The following is a 14,063-nucleotide window of genomic DNA, read 5'->3' as shown; positions in this document are numbered from 1 at the left end:
GACCGGCCTGCCGGACCAGACCTGCTCGGGCCCAAGTCAGCGGTCGCCAGGCGGGGGCTCAATCCCCGCGTCTGCTACACCCAGTGGCCTGTGCTGGACACGCCTGGCCCCGGCCCCGCGTCCTCTGCGAACAAAGCCTGCCTTGCTCCAGGGTCTCCAGTACCCCTGCCACCTGCAGGAGGTCAGGCGGGGCATCTCCCCTGCAGAGGAGGGAAGCGGGGCAGCAGCCGGAAGAGCCAGGCCTCCCAGGAGGCTGTCTGGGTGAGAATGGGCTGGGGCGAGCCAGTGGCGGACACCCAACGCCGCATGGCGAGGGAGCAGTGACTAGGGGGTGGGGGCACAAGCTGGGGCAGCCCACACGCCCTGCAACAGCAGGTGTGCTCCCCTGGCCAGCAGGGGAGTGGGGTCCAAAGGTGGGTCTCAGGCCAGCCTCATCCTGAGTGGCCCCGGCTCTTCTCCACAGGCTGCCTACTTGTGCCTGCCTGCTGACACCTGAACGAGGCAATGACCACCAAGGGCGGGAAAGGGGAGGCCCAGCCTGGCAAGCTCAGTATGCTGGGAAAGGTTCGGAATCCCGCCCCAAGAGCAAGCCCTCCACAGTAGCCGCAGGCCAGCAGTCTGGGCTGGGGCAGGCCAGCTGGAGGAGGCAGGGCAGCACCGCCTTCCACTGCAAGCATCAGCTCCTCCCACCGCTCCCATACCTGCCATGCCCCTCTGGGGGAGCCCCGGCTGACCTGAGATTCAACAGTGCCAGGACTAGGAGGCTCCAGAGCCCAGGGGCCCCACATGGTGCTGCAGGCACTTCCTGCAGTGAGAGCAGCACCTTCGGTGTCTGCATTTCTCCTCCCACTTCAATGGGCCCATATGCTCTTTGGATCTTGTTCCAGAATCACAATTTGACCCAATCTGCAGCCCCACAGTGGACTATGGGTCAGGTCCTCTGGGCAAGGTGACGAGGACAAAAGACAAGGTGGAGGCAGCCTGGAGAAGGTGAGTTTTAAGACCCCCCCCCCTCCATGGGAGCCCCAGCCCGGAGGCCTGCAGGCCATCACTTTTTGGTCCAGAACCGCTTGTACCGCTCCACATCAAAGTCATCGCCCAGCATCGGCTCCTCCTCCTTCTTCACGCGGAGCTGGGCCTCACGTTTCCGGAACCTCGCCCGCCGCTCCTCTGGGGACAGGCTGTCCAGGTCCACAGGCATCTGCAGGAAGGGAGCGGTGCGCCCCTGGCTAGGAGGTGGGGAGGACGGGCAAGGGGCCAGGAGACCCTCTCCCCTCCACTTCCCCAAGTTTCTTCCGCCGCTGTTGGCCTTCCTCCACCTTCTAAGCCTTTATTCTCGAAAAGGACTTGATTCAATCAAAGGTGCAGCTTGCTACTGCAGAGAGGTCTGGCTGTGCAGCGTGCACCAGTCCACCCTCTTCCCAGCTGCCCTGCCCTGGCTCACCCTTATGCTGCTGTGCTCCAAGCCCTCAGTCCCCACAGTCCCGCCCTGCACCTAGGGAGGGAGCTCACCACCAGCATCCTTCGTGGCTCTCGGTAGCGGATGTGGATGGTGGAGCCATCCTGCCTGACCAGGAGCACAGGGTAGAGGCGTGCGTAGTTCTGCCGGTGCAGGCGTGTAAGGGAGGCTCTGCTGCTGGCGGCCCGCCAGGAGGACACATGCGGGCGGCAGCCCGTCAGCACACACTGCCGCAGCAGGCTGCAGACACACGCACAGAGGTCAGTGGCCAGTACTGGGGCCAGAGTTCCCATGTGGCCTAGGCCAGCCAGCTCCTATGGGGAGGGAGTGGCAACCAGGGGCAGGTCATGGTCAGAGCTGCTCTCATCCCATGCCCAGGCAGAGGAGGCCGAGAAGCAGCATACAAGGTTCCCAGGCAGCTTAGGAGACAGGACAGCAGCCGGGATGCAGCAGGCCCAGCACGGCTGGCTCTGATGAGGCACGGCTGCCCAGTGCAGGTGCTGGGCTCAGTGTGGGACCAGAAGCTGACTTCCAGGGACGTACCCGTCGTTACGACTTCCACATCTGTCCCGACCCAAATGTGGGGATACCAGAAGGTATTGTCAGGAGCCATGGCCTTTGGGAGGTGGTGAGAGTTAAAGGAGGTCCTGAATGCCCTCTCTGCTGGTGCCCTGGGAAGGGGCCCCTGGTGGGGCTGAAGCCAAATAGGAGGTAACAACAAATTCGACAAGAACTTGTCCCAGGACAAGAACTCTCCAGGGAGCACTACAGCCAGAGTCCCTACTCCATCTCCACACAAGCACCAGCTCCAGAAGCTCTGTCCCTTTCCCCCAATTCCCCAGAAACGGGAAACTTGCACTCATTCTCTCCAATGGCAGCAGTTCTTGTCTTGGGGAGTCCAGGGGAGGAGGGGATGGCAGATGGAGAGGCAGTTCCAGTAGAAAGAACAGGAGGGAGCTAGGCTGAGCTGCAGGCTCCGAGTAGGACAGTGAGCAGTTGAGTCTGGTTAGCTATTTCCTTCCTGCCTCAAAAGCCCACCCAAAGGATGTATTCATAAGTACCCCATCTCTAAGAGTCGTGTGTTCTCCAGATAGAAACACACACAGGAAGCTGCTCTGAGGTAGCACGGTCTAAGGCTACAGGTTGGCATCCCCCCTGGTGGGCCCACAACAGCCTGGAAACCGCTACTTACCGAAGCAGGCTGCCCTCGGATGCCATTCTTCCTGAGAGCCCGGTGTTCTGTGAAGTCGAGGGTCAGTCAACAGGCCTGGCGTGCAATCTTCTGGGCAAAGAGATGAGATCTTTTGGAAAGACAGGCTTTCCATCGAATTAAGCCTCATCAAGTTCCGGCCAGGAACGAAGCCATGGACCCAAGCCCGCTGGCCAGGCGTGTTACTGCCGGTCTCAGCAGCCCATCCGGGTCTCAGCTCTGGGCGGGCAGCAGAAGCCCCTGCCTACGGCTGTCCTCGTCCTGGCCCCACGGATGGTGAGTCAGTGGGCTGAGCGGGGTCGACGCCCCCCGGTCGGTTGGCCGCGGAGCGCCTCCAAGGACAGAGCAGACGCAAAGGGCCGGGTTGGCGCCCAGATCACTTAGTTCTCCCCCAGTCCCGGGAGGACGGGGCCACGCTGGCCCGGGGGCCGGGCGTCGGGCCGCCTGCGGCGCCCTGTCTCCCCGGGTGTCTGCGTCGGGCCCGCCGCGCCGGCCCGGGTGGCCCCGGAGGTCAGCGCAGGGACGCTCCCTCCGACGTCGGGAACGAGACGCCACGCACGAGCGAGCGGGCGCTTCCGTCCCCGCGCCCCACCCCGGCCCGCGCGCCCCCGGCCCGCGCCCTTCACTGACCTCCGCGGCGGCTCGAGGACCAGCGGCCCCCACGCCGCGGGCCGGGAGGCCGGGCGTTCGGGCGTTCGGTCTGGGCCGCACGCACGAGGGCCGGCGCGCGGGCGGCCAATCGCAGCGCGTAGCCGCCTTTCCGTCATCAGCGGGCGCGGCGTCGCCGGCGCGGGCCGAGAATCCGCGGGCCGAGACGTGACGGGGCGCCGGGGAGGGCTGGCCCGCGCTTGCGCGGTGGGACGGGGCAGGGGCGGGGCCCGCGCGGCGGGGCGGGGCCGGGACGCGGCGGTGACGTGTCCCGGGCGCGGGCGGGCCGGCGCGCCGCTAGGACGTGCGGCCGGAGGCGGACGCGGCGGCTGCTGATGCTGCGGCGCCCGCTGGCCGGGCTAGCGGCGGCCGCCCTGGGCCGAGCCCCCTCGGACGGTGAGTGGCGGCCCCGGGCCCTGCGGGGCGCGCGTCCTCCACCCGGCTCCTCCGCGGCGCGCGGCCGGCGCCTCCAGGGCCCCGCGCGGGGCCGGCGGCGGCGGGGGCGGCCGGTCTCGGGCCGGGCGGACGCGCGGAGGGCGCCCCCGGGGGCGTTCCCTGCGCGCTGGTCCTCGCTCTCGGCCAGGGGAGAAGCCGCTTCCCGTGTCAGCCTCGAAGCGCAGCGGCAGCCTCGGGACGCCCGGCCGGCGTGGTGAGGGCGAGCGGATGCCGCGCCGGAGCCGAGGGGCTGACCGGGCGGAGCGGGCGCCCGATGCCCCCCGGGGTGGCCCCGGCTCAGAGCCCCGCACCCTGGGCGCGAGCGTCCCCAGGCCACGCCGGGGTGCCGCGGCCTGGCCGTCCCGACCAGCGCCCCCGGCCTGTAGGAAGGCGACGTCTTTGCCTTTGCCGACTGGGGGAGGGAGGCCAGCCGGAGGGGCCGGGGGAGCGGAGCGGCTACCCTCAGAGTGGGCTTTCGTGCATTTTGGTCATCCCTGAGTCTCCTAGACCCGGGCTTGTTTGTTGTGAGAGGTGGGCAGACCTCCCCTCACCCCCATAGGGCCGCGTGCCTGTCTTGCACTGACAGTGAATTTCACGCCACCCACGTGTGCCCCAACTCTCCCTCTGCCCGACACAGCCCTGGGGGTGTGGCTACCAGGGCGCTCGGCGTCTGATCTTTGACCGGAACTGGTGAGCTCAGTCTGTCCCTGCGTGGAGGATGCAGGTGGAGGGTCCTTGAGGTGTCTTCAGGCCACACCCTCGCCCCCTGCTCTGCAAGGCCCAAGCACCTCGGCCCCCTCAGGGTGGCACATCCGCCTTCTGACAGCTGAGGAGGCAAGGGGACATAGAGGTGTCGTGATGTGGTTGGCAGAGAAAGGAAGGTGACCCCATTCTGGTAGGAAAGAGCAGGAGGGGTGCCCTGGAGCGGGCGACGGCTGTAGGTCCCTCCTTGGCCCAGTGTGCTCTGGAGTCCTCTGAGGTGTGCAAAGGAAGGGGCAGGCCTCGGCCTGGACAGCCCCGCCCCAGTAGCTTGTGTTCCTGCGTCCTCCTGGAAGGTGGGGCTGGGCTGTGTGGAGACAGCGCCCCTGGCTCTGCACCTGAGAGGTCAGGACAGAGGTGGGGCGCAGGCCTGAGGAGGGGGTGCTGACCCTGCGGTGGTTGGTGGTGGGCGTGGAGCTGGGCACGTGTGTGAGTGGCTGTGCATGGCCGTGTGTCTGGGTGGTGTGATCGTTGTGGGGCCTCCCTGCCCCAGGGTTGGAGTCTCTCTCTCTCTCGGCAGGAGCCTGGGGTGCGGAGGTGTGGGGCGGCCCTTCTTCCTGCTCCTCCCAGTAGCTCCATCGGGCCCGCGCTGTACTCCAGGCTTAGTCGGGATTACGGAGCCAGCCCATACTGCGGATCAGGACGCATCCCGGCCAGGGCTGGGTGGGAGCCCCCCGGCTGGTCCCAGGCCTCCTGGGTCCCCTCCACTGCAGGCAGGCCCCCAGGCGGTGCCGACTGTGACGCTGGCCCCACTGTACCGGGCCTCCCTGACTCCACTGGCACTGAGTGGTTGGGCAGCTGCTGCGCACAGCCTCCCTCCACTCCTGGGCCCAGGGCTGAGACCCTGGGAGGGGCCAGTGCTGGGGGCAGCCACCCATCGCAGCCCCAGCTTGTCTGAACAGCTGTCTGCTCGCCCCTGGCTCGGGGAGGCTCCGGCTGTACCTCACTAGGGAGGTGGATCCTGCCTCGGGGCCCTGGGGCAATGGGGGGTGTCAGGCTGGGGCATCTGCTGCCTGGGCTCATACCCCCAGGCTCCCCACAAGTGCGCCCACCTGTGGCAGGTGCATGAGCCCCAGGTGTGGGCCCTGCTGCACCCTTCCCCCACCCCAGCTTCCCCGGAAGGGAAGCAGGAAGCTCTGGCCTGAGCAGTCAGCCCCGCGCTTCTCAGTTCCTGGAACAGTCTGTGTCCCGCGGCCTTGCTGGAGCTACCCCTGGGTGCGCCAGGAAACTCCGGAAGGGGACCCGGATGTGCCTCTCCGGACCCAGCCCTGGCGCAAGCTGCGGGGGTGGGGCGGTGGGGGCTGTGCCACCTCCTTCCCCTCTGCCCCAGGAAGGACAACACAGCCCCTCGGGCCCCTTAACATCCGCCCCTTGCCCGCAGGGATGTCCGGGCCGAGGCCCATCGTCCTGAGTGGCCCATCGGGCGCGGGGAAGAGCACCCTGCTCAAGATGCTGCTGCGGGAGCACAGCGGCCTCTTCGGCTTCAGCGTGTCCCGTGAGGCCCGGCCCGTGGGGGGGCGGGGGCGGGGCTGGGGCTTCAGGGTGGTCACGGGTGTTTATTTGCAGACACCACGAGGACCCCGCGGCCGGGAGAGGAGAACGGCAGAGGTGAGCTGGCCCCGCGGCCGCAGCAGAGGCCCCTCCCCCCAGGACAACGCAGGGGTGGGCGGGTGTGGGCGGGCCGTGTGCAGGGCCGGGCTGAGGCTGCTGGCCCCCCCCAGAGTACCACTTCGTGACCAGGGAGGCCATGCAGCGGGACATCGCCGCCGGCGACTTCATCGAGCACGCGGAGTTCTCAGGCAATCTCTATGGCACCAGGTGGGCGGGGTTCCCCCCTGCAGTCCCGGCTCGGCTCCTGTGGGCCGACGGGGTTCGAGCTCAGGCCGGGCAGCCTTCAGCTCTCTGGGCCCTTCCAGCCCTGGCTGGCCACACTGTGGGAGTGACTGGATCTCGGGGTACGGGCTGCGCAGGGGGCCCTCCGGCCCAGGAGGCAGCTCTGGGCCCCAGTGGAAGCCGCCGCTCTTGGCCACTCACCTTGTCTTGGCTCAGGAAAGGCCCAGGCTGACCTCTGCACCACCCGTCCCCAGCCGCTGGTATGGTGACCAGGGGCTGCAACTCCCCTAGATTCGGTGGGTGCCCTGGAGCCCCAACCACACGGTTTCTGCTAGCTGCCACATGGCAGGGGGACCCCGGAAACCCCAAAGGACCATGGTAGGGGCACAGATGTGGGAGGTGAGGGCCAGCCTGTGGGCAAGGCGGGTCGCAGCAGGAAGCTCCTGGGGCTTGCTGCTGGCATGCGTGGGGTCCAGGCTGAGCCTGGCAGGACACACGGGGCCTCCCGCTCCCCCTCGGGGGCCCTGCCTGTGGGGTTGTTGGCCGTACTACCCGGCAGAGGTGGGCGGGTGCAGGGTCCAGGACGGGGCAGCGGCGGTCTCGTTGCTGTGCCAGGGCCAAGGCCCTGCGCCCCTGAGCCCTCATGTGCCCCCAGCAAGGCGGCCGTGCAGGCTGTGCAGGCCCTGAACCGCATCTGCGTGCTGGACGTGGACCTGCAGGGTGTGCGCAGCATCAAGAAGACCGACCTGCGGCCCATCTGCATCTCCGTGCAGCCGCCCTCGCTGGACGTGCTGGTGCGTGGCCGCGGGCGGGCGGCTGTGGCGGGAGGTGGAGATGGAGACGCTGATGCTCCTGCACCCGCAGGAGCAGCGGCTGCGGCAGAGAGACACGGAGACGGAGGAGAGCCTGGCCAAGCGGCTGGCAGCTGCCAGGGCCGACATGGAGAGCAGTGAGTGGCCCCTGTCCCCACCCGCTGCCGTCCCCAGACCCTGGTCCCCACACCCAGGCCCGCAAGGCCCCTACACCGCCCTGCCCCCCCCAGGCAGGGAGCCCGGCCTGTTCGACCTGGTCATCATCAACGACAGACTGGACGAGGCCTACCGGCTCCTGAAGGAGGCGCTCTCCGAGGTGGGAAGGGGGTCGTAGGGGTGCCGGGCAGCTGCGTGTGGCAGGACCCCCCTAGCCTCTCCCTCTCTCCCGGCAGGAAATCAAGAAGGCGCAGGAGACCAACCTCCTTTCCTGAGGACACGCGGGCTGTGTCCTTCCCAGACGGGCCTGGGTCTCTGGTCAGCGGGCAGCACCGGGGGTGGGGGCGCCGACACGTCTGGGGGCTCCCTTTGCTGCAGCTCCTGCCTTGCACCCCTCGGTGGGGGCGGGGCTGACCCCCTAATAAAGAAGCCCTGCGCTACTGTGTAGCTGTGTCGGCTGCTCCTCTGCCCCGCTGTCCAGCATCCTCTAGGCCTCCCCTGTGGGGCGGGGGGCCCCCCGGGGCTGGGCTGTGGGGAGGCCCCGGGTCTGGCTCCAGGGGCAGGCTGAACCACTCTGGCCAGTGCCTGGCCCGGCTGTCTGTCCTGGACATTGGGTGGGGGGCTACACCTGGGAGTGTCCTCGGGAGATGGGCCCAGGCCCAATCCCTGCAGCTCTGGGGAGACCTGGCCAGGCCCGGCCTGGGGTGGGTGGGAGGCCTGGAGAACAGCCCCGTGGCCAGCAGCCCCCCTCCCCCCACCCTGAGGTCTGGGCCTGGACCAGAGACCTGCGTGGGGAGCATGACCCCTCTTCACCCCAGTTCCCGCTCCTCCGCCCAGGGTTGCTGCAGGCGGTGTAGGCGGAAGCAGGGGGCCAGGGCCACGCTCCCGCGGGGGCCCTGAAAGGATACATGGATGGGGAGGTCGGGAGCCCAGGCGGAAGTGGGGGGGGCGGGCTGGGCTCCATCCAGAGCGCAGATGCACAGAGAAGAGCGAGTGGGAGCTGGGCCGGCAGGCAGAGGGGGGCGCTGGGCCACCCCCAAAGGCTACAGGCAGGTGAGGTGGATTCCCCACTGCTCTCAGCCTCGTGGGGCTGCTGGGGGAGGCCCCTTCCCTCTCTGGGCCCTGTCCAGCCCCGGCTCCCGGGACAATCGGGGATTCAGACCCTGGGCCTGGGGGGGAACAATGGCTCCCTTGAAGGCCTCCCCCCACATTGTGCTTGGTGGCGAGAGGTGGCCCTGGGTCGGGCCCTGGGTCCAGCCAGCACCACCCTCGGAGGGCCAGTGTCTGGAGGCAGGTGGAAGGCTCGGAGGGACCAGCACTTCTTGACCTGGAGCAGGTAGGCCTTGCCCAAGGTTAGGTGCGGGGGGGCCAAGCAGCATCCACCCTCCCCTGTGGGCCCAGCCTACCTCGCCCGTGCCCCGACCGTCAGAGAGGCATTGGGGGACCAGGGCCAAGCCCTGAGGGTCACAGGTGCTGGACTGGCCTGGTGGCCTTAGGCTCTGGGGGCCTAGACACCTCAGGCCCATGGCTCTCCGGCAGGGACCACGGACGAGCCCGGGGAGGGGCCTGACAAGGGGTCTGGGCCCTGGGGCTGCTCCGCCAGCTGGTAGCAGGCGGGAGGGGTGCACAGCAGCTGGTCCCCCTCAGGCGGGGGTGGGGGGGCGCCGTCCCACCACACAAGCAGCTGCAGCGTGTCCAGGGGTCGGGCAGCTGGCCAGTGCTGTCCCTGCCGGATCTCCACCCGACCTGCCCTGGCCCAGGCATCTCCCTGGGAGCACCCAGGAGGCCCCACGCTCTTGGAGGGAGCTCACCCACCCACCCACTCTGGTCTGCGCCCGGGTGCCCAGCGGTGGTGGGGCCTCCTGCCTGGCCTCCAGGTTACGGCTGTGGAGGGCCAGGCCAACGCCTACATGGGCGGGGCCAAGGGCACTGCAGGAGGTGACCTGGGCAGCATTGGGGCGTGGCTGCCCAGGCCACCTTGGGGAGAGTCCTCGGGAGATGGGCCCAGGCCCAACCCCTGCAGGCTGTGCTCTAGAGGGTGGAGGGGCTGTTCGAGCCTGCCTAGAGGCAGCCTCCAGAGGCCCCAGGGAGGAAGGGCCTACAGGCTCAGGTGCTGTTGCCCAACCTGGCTGATGGCCTTTCTCGGGCTGGGAGGCGCCCTGGAGCCTGGAGGGGACCCCCCCCAGAGGATGCCTGTCAGGCCAGAGAGGGCTTGTAAACAGCCCAGTCAGCCTTTGGCTGCTGTGAGGGCCAGGTTGGCGCCTGGTTCTGAGCCCAGGGTACCCCTGGCAGGGCCCGCAGACCTCCCTGGGCACAGGGTGGGCATCAGGCCAGTGTCCCCAGGTGGGGGTGGGTGGTCGCAGCAGTCCCTGGCTCGGGGGGCTCCCCACAGGGCCAGCGGTGGGTATGGGGCCCAGCAGGGAGGCATGTGCAGTGGGGGCAGACTCTGGGGGGGGGGGTGCCGGGTCGGCAGGAGCGCTCAGGGCAAGGCGCACCCAAGTCTGGGGGGGCTGGCTGGCGAGCACTGTCCAGAGGTGGTGCTACCCCAGGACTAAGCCGCCCCAGGGCTCCAGGAGAGGGTATCACCTGCCCCTCGGGGAGCTGAGACCACTGGAGCCCAGCCCTGCTGCCCCCAGGAAGCCGCCTGCCCATGGGTGCAAGCCGGGCCCTGGCCCCAGGCCTGCAGGGTGTTGCAGCCGGGACCCTGTGTAGGCCTGAGCCAGGGGTGCAGGGAGTGGAGAGCCAGCAGCTGGCAGTACGGTGATGGGCTGGGTTGTCCTGCTGCAGCCCTGGCCGCTGTGGGCGGGGTGACCCAGGGTGTCCCCTCCTCCCAGCCCAGACTGTCCCTGCCGGCCCTACCCTGTCCCACGCTTGTCCTGCAGCCTGAGACGCGGTCGCCCCTGCCTCTTCTCCAGCCTCATCCCGACCCCCTCCCGCCCACCGTGCAGCCTGGGGAGAGTTTCCCCTGGAACAGGTCCCTGAGGGCTGGCACGGCACCCCCTTCCCACACTAGCTGCCAGCAGCACCGCACAGCGGGGCCAGCCTGTGCCTCCCCTACCCACTCAGTGGGGTCCTCCCTATGCCCCAGGCCCTGGCCCGTCCAGCAGGCAGTGCCCACAGTCGCGCTGGGTGGGGGGGAGTCCAGAGGTGGTGCAAGTGGGGGCGACGGCCCCCAGCCCCCGCTGGCCCTCAGACCTGGGTGTGGCTCTGCGCTTCAGGCCCCCTGGGCTGTGTGGAGGGCCAGGTGCTTGGTGGGGCCCCTGGAGTCCATCTCCCTTGGGAGAGGGTGGTGGCTCAGGGTGGGACAGCAGGGTCGGCGCCTTCTCACGAGGCAGGCAGGGCCCACCTGGGGTCACCTTGTGGCTGCGCCCTTGGCAGGCTGGGGGCCCCTCGGGCTCTGCTGTGGCCGTGTCCTGGCTGCCTCCCCCTGGACTTAGGCCCTCTTGGCTCCGTCTTACCCGACTGGCACCTTCCACGGGCTGGCCTCACGTCCGGGCGGCGCCCCTCTAGGGTGCAGGAGTCCATGCTCCGCTGCTGGTCAGCTCCGACCCCGTCTCCAGGCTGACCCTGACCCTGGGGGCGAGCCAAGGCTCCCTGTGCCCGCAGCAGGAGAGTGGGCAGCGGGCGCTGCGTGGGAGTTGACCCCGAGGGGGACGCCGGTCTGGTCCTGGCCTATATTGCCTGGTGTCCCTGTGCGGATGTCCAGGAGGCAGCGAGGGCTGGCAGTGTGGGTCTGGGAGGCTCCGTGCGTGGGGCTGGCAGCAGGGTCCAGCTCTGAGGGCACCCAGCACCCCAGGCGGGTCTCGGGTACTGCTTGGCAGCAGGGGCGCTCAGCGGCAGCACCCCCATGGGCTTGCCTCCCCGGAGCCTGCTCAATGCTGACCGCACCCCGCCTCTGGGCTCTGGGGGATTGTCAGGGGCAGCTGCTGGTTAGAGCCCGGGGCGGAGGGCGGTGGGAGCCATGCTGAGCTGGGCCCTGCACAGGGACTCGAGGAGGTGGGGTCATTTCTCCAGGAACCCCTGCTGCCCACCCGCCACGCTGTATAAGGAGGGTGCAGGGTCCCTGCGGCTCCACCTCAGCCTGCCCCTGCCGCGTTGGTGGGCGGGGCAGGGGCGGGGCACGGGGCAGGGCTGCCCGAGGGTGGGATGGGGTGCCCGGCCTCGTGGCCAGCTGGCTGGGGCCGGAGCTGCGCGTGCCCGCAGCGTCTCCTCTGGTGGACAGAAGTGCCCCAGCTGCCCGCTGCCCAGCTGGGCGGCTCTGCTGCAGGGAGCCTGGTGCCTGCATGGAGGGGAGAGCAGCCGGGAGGTTGGGGTCCTAGCCCTTGGTGCGGAGAGAAGGAGCCAGGGCCCCCTTGAAGACAGGGCGGCGGTGCTGGTGTCCATGAGGCCCCTGTGGGCCCCTGGCCAGTGACCTCGGCCCAGGGGTGTGTCCGAGGGGAGGCGGTGCCCCCCCGACTCGGAGTGCGGCTGCCTTCTCCCCACCGTCCAACGCCCGGGCCCTCGCTGGGCTCCCTGAGCAGGGCGGACTGCAGGGGGAGCTCACGGAGGGGCTGGGGGACGAGGGGGAGGGGCCCCGCCCTCGCTGGGGGCCGCGGCTGAGCCGCCCTGTCGCGCAGGCCGCACCGCCAGCCCCTATGACCAACATGAGCTGGAGCTTCCTGACGCGGCTGCTGGAGGAGATCCACCACCACTCCACGTTCGTGGGCAAGGTGTGGCTCACGGTGCTCGTGGTCTTCCGCATCGTGCTCACGGCCGTGGGCGGCGAGGCCATCTACTCGGACGAGCAGGCCAAGTTCACGTGCAACACGCGGCAGCCCGGCTGCGACAACGTGTGCTACGACGCCTTCGCGCCGCTGTCGCACGTGCGCTTCTGGGTCTTCCAGATCGTGGTCATCTCCACGCCGGCCGTCCTGTACCTGGGCTACGCCGTGCACCGCCTGGCCCGCGCCGCGCAGGACGAGCGGCGCCGCGCCCCGCGCCGCCTCCCCGGCCCGCGCCGCCCGGCCCGCGCGCCCCTGCCGCTGCCGCCGCCGCCCCCGGGCTGGCCCGAGCCCGGAGACCCGGGCGAGGAGGAGCCCATGCTGGGCCCGGGCGAGGAGGAGGAGGAGCCGGGGCCCGCGGGCCTGGGCGAGGGCGCGGAGGCCGACGACGAGGGCGCGGCCAAGGGCGGCGGCGGGGACCTGAAGGCCGCGGGGCCCGCGGGCCCGGCCGGGCCGCACGACGGGCGGCGGCGCATCCAGCGCGAGGGCCTGATGCGCGTGTACGTGGCGCAGCTGGTGGCGCGCGCCGCCTTCGAGGTGGCCTTCCTGGTGGGCCAGTACCTGCTGTACGGCTTCGAGGTGCGGCCCTTCTTCGCGTGCAGCCGCCGGCCCTGCCCCCACGTGGTCGACTGCTTCGTGTCGCGGCCCACGGAGAAGACCGTCTTCCTGCTGGTCATGTACGTGGTCAGCGGCCTCTGCCTGCTGCTCAACCTCTGCGAGATGGCGCACCTGGGCCTGGGCAGCGCGCAGGACGCCGTGCGCACCCGCCGCCCGCCGCCCGCCGCGCCCGGGCCCGCGCCGCGCCCGCCGCCCTGCGCGCTGCCCGCCGCGCCCGCCGGCCTGGCCTGCCCGCCCGACTACAGCCTGGTGGTGCGAGCGGCCGAGCGCGCGCGCGCGCCCACGACCCGACGCTGGCCAGCCTGGCGCTGCAGGCGCTGCGGGACGGCCACGCGCCCGGGGACCGCGACAGCCCGCCCTGCCCCGGCCTCCCCGCGGCTGCCCGGGGCGCCCCGCGGGCCGGCGCCCCGCCTCCGGGTCGGGCAGCGCCACGTCGGGGGGCACGGGCGGGGGCCTGGGCCGGTCGGGTGCCAAGCCCAGGGCCGGTTCTGACAAGGGCAGCGCCAGCAGCCGGGAGGGGAAGACCACTGTGTGGATCTGAGTCCCCCACCAGCCCCACGCCCGCTGGCTCAGAGTGGCTGAGGGTGGGACCCCACGGGGCTGGGCACGGCCCCTGGGCACCTGGCCTGAGCTCTGGCCCGCATCCCCGGAGACTGCAGCTGGGGCAGGCCCGCGCCCTAGCCCCCAGAGCCACCAGGAGGCTCGCTGCCCCATCAGGGCCTGGGGTCCAGGCAGGTGGGGGCGCTACCCCTGCAGCCCTGGGCAGATGCTGTCTGTGCCCTGCCTCGCAGCACAGGGGGGCTCCCGCCCTCTCTCCCCAGCCCAGGCCACTTTGTTTCCTATGGAGCTGGAAGCAATCCTGTCTTCCTCCCACAGAAGGGGAGTCCGAGGAGGGGTGGGCAGAGGCCCCTGCAGCCACCCTGCCGCGCCTCCCCTGCCTGGGCTCTTGGCCTTGTCAGGCCTGGCAGCTTCCTGGAGCAGACGGCCTGTTGCCGCTGGGGGCCCTCCGAGCCCTGCCTGGGGATGCACTTGGAGTCCCATGAAGACTCAGCCCGCTGCGGCGGGAGTGGCCAGGCTGGCCGGGGGGCTGGGACATGCCGGGGGGCCACGTTCCCCCCTCCCTGATCCAGACCCAGCCTGCACAGCAGAGGGAGCAGTAAACTAAGTCTAACCATTGTTTGCGGCTGTGTGGCGTGTTTGGGCGCAATGCGGTGCATGCGGACGGCGCCTCGGAGAGCAGCCCAGGCAGCCCGGGGTGCCGCGGTGTGGGCGGGGGCACAGCTGGGCACCAGATGGCGGGAGACAGAGAACAGCGCCCGGTGGGGTGAGAGGCCGCTCGGCTGGTCCTTGCACTGGGCTGCCCCGAGACCTCC

The 14,063-nt window shown here is 70.0% G+C and overlaps 3 protein-coding genes across 11 annotated transcripts; 2 read left to right on the top strand and 1 right to left on the bottom strand.

Annotated features, from left to right (window-relative positions):
- Nucleotides 1-34: 34 nt before the first annotated feature.
- On the bottom strand, nucleotides 35-3,379 carry MRPL55 (mitochondrial ribosomal protein L55). Of its 2 annotated transcripts, none has more exons than XM_037499414.2 (4): nucleotides 3,300-3,379; nucleotides 2,652-2,741; nucleotides 1,513-1,699; nucleotides 35-1,201 (listed from the first exon to the last, which is right to left on the bottom strand). In XM_037499414.2, the coding sequence occupies exons 2-4, from the start codon at nucleotides 2,675-2,677 to the stop codon at nucleotides 1,049-1,051; spliced, it is 366 nt and encodes a 121-aa protein (XP_037355311.1). In that variant the 5' UTR covers nucleotides 2,678-2,741; nucleotides 3,300-3,379; the 3' UTR covers nucleotides 35-1,048. The 2 variants fall into 2 exon arrangements, with proteins under 2 accessions (XP_037355311.1, XP_037355312.1); XM_037499415.2 differs by having other exon boundaries at nucleotides 2,652-2,738.
- GUK1 (guanylate kinase 1) lies at nucleotides 948-7,798 on the top strand. 8 transcript variants are annotated; one of them, XM_037499407.2, is made up of 9 exons: nucleotides 948-1,719; nucleotides 1,838-2,945; nucleotides 5,893-6,006; nucleotides 6,078-6,119; nucleotides 6,233-6,329; nucleotides 7,000-7,138; nucleotides 7,209-7,293; nucleotides 7,387-7,472; nucleotides 7,549-7,798. In XM_037499407.2, the coding sequence occupies exons 2-9, from the start codon at nucleotides 2,824-2,826 to the stop codon at nucleotides 7,758-7,760; spliced, it is 897 nt and encodes a 298-aa protein (XP_037355304.1). In that variant the 5' UTR covers nucleotides 948-1,719; nucleotides 1,838-2,823; the 3' UTR covers nucleotides 7,761-7,798. The 8 variants fall into 8 exon arrangements, with proteins under 8 accessions (XP_037355304.1, XP_037355305.1, XP_054547227.1 ...); XM_037499408.2 differs by having other exon boundaries at nucleotides 948-2,055; nucleotides 2,550-2,945; XM_037499409.2 differs by having other exon boundaries at nucleotides 966-990; nucleotides 2,550-2,945.
- A 4,148-nt stretch (nucleotides 7,799-11,946) lies between these two features.
- GJC2 (gap junction protein gamma 2) lies at nucleotides 11,947-13,231 on the top strand. The gene is given in 3 exon segments (XM_037500638.1): nucleotides 11,947-12,957; nucleotides 12,960-13,092; nucleotides 13,095-13,231. Coding segments are annotated over 3 exon segments (1,281 nt in total).
- The last annotated feature ends 832 nt before the right edge of the window (nucleotides 13,232-14,063 follow it).

Source organism: Talpa occidentalis, unplaced genomic scaffold, assembly GCF_014898055.3.
Source record: "Talpa occidentalis isolate TD23 unplaced genomic scaffold, MPIMG_talOcc4v2.1 talOcc4.9, whole genome shotgun sequence".
Taxonomy (NCBI): Eukaryota; Metazoa; Chordata; class Mammalia; order Eulipotyphla; family Talpidae; genus Talpa; species Talpa occidentalis.
Note: the sequence above shows the minus strand (reverse complement) of the source record. Positions and strands in the feature narration are given on the sequence as shown.

Coding starts and splice junctions, on each gene's coding strand:
- MRPL55 (XM_037499414.2), bottom strand. CDS start 2,677: ATGGCATCCGAGGGCAGCCTGCTTCG. Junction 1,700..2,651: donor TCCGAGGGCAGCCTGCTTCG/GTAAGTAGCGGT, acceptor GTGTGTCTGCAG/CCTGCTGCGGCAGTGTGTGC. Junction 1,202..1,512: donor AGCCACGAAGGATGCTGGTG/GTGAGCTCCCTC, acceptor CCCTTCCTGCAG/ATGCCTGTGGACCTGGACAG.
- GUK1 (XM_037499407.2), top strand. CDS start 2,824: ATGGACCCAAGCCCGCTGGCCAGGCGTGTTACTGCCGGTCTCAGCAGC. Junction 6,007..6,077: donor CTTCGGCTTCAGCGTGTCCC/GTGAGGCCCGGC, acceptor GTTTATTTGCAG/ACACCACGAGGACCCCGCGG. Junction 7,473..7,548: donor TGAAGGAGGCGCTCTCCGAG/GTGGGAAGGGGG, acceptor CTCTCCCGGCAG/GAAATCAAGAAGGCGCAGGA.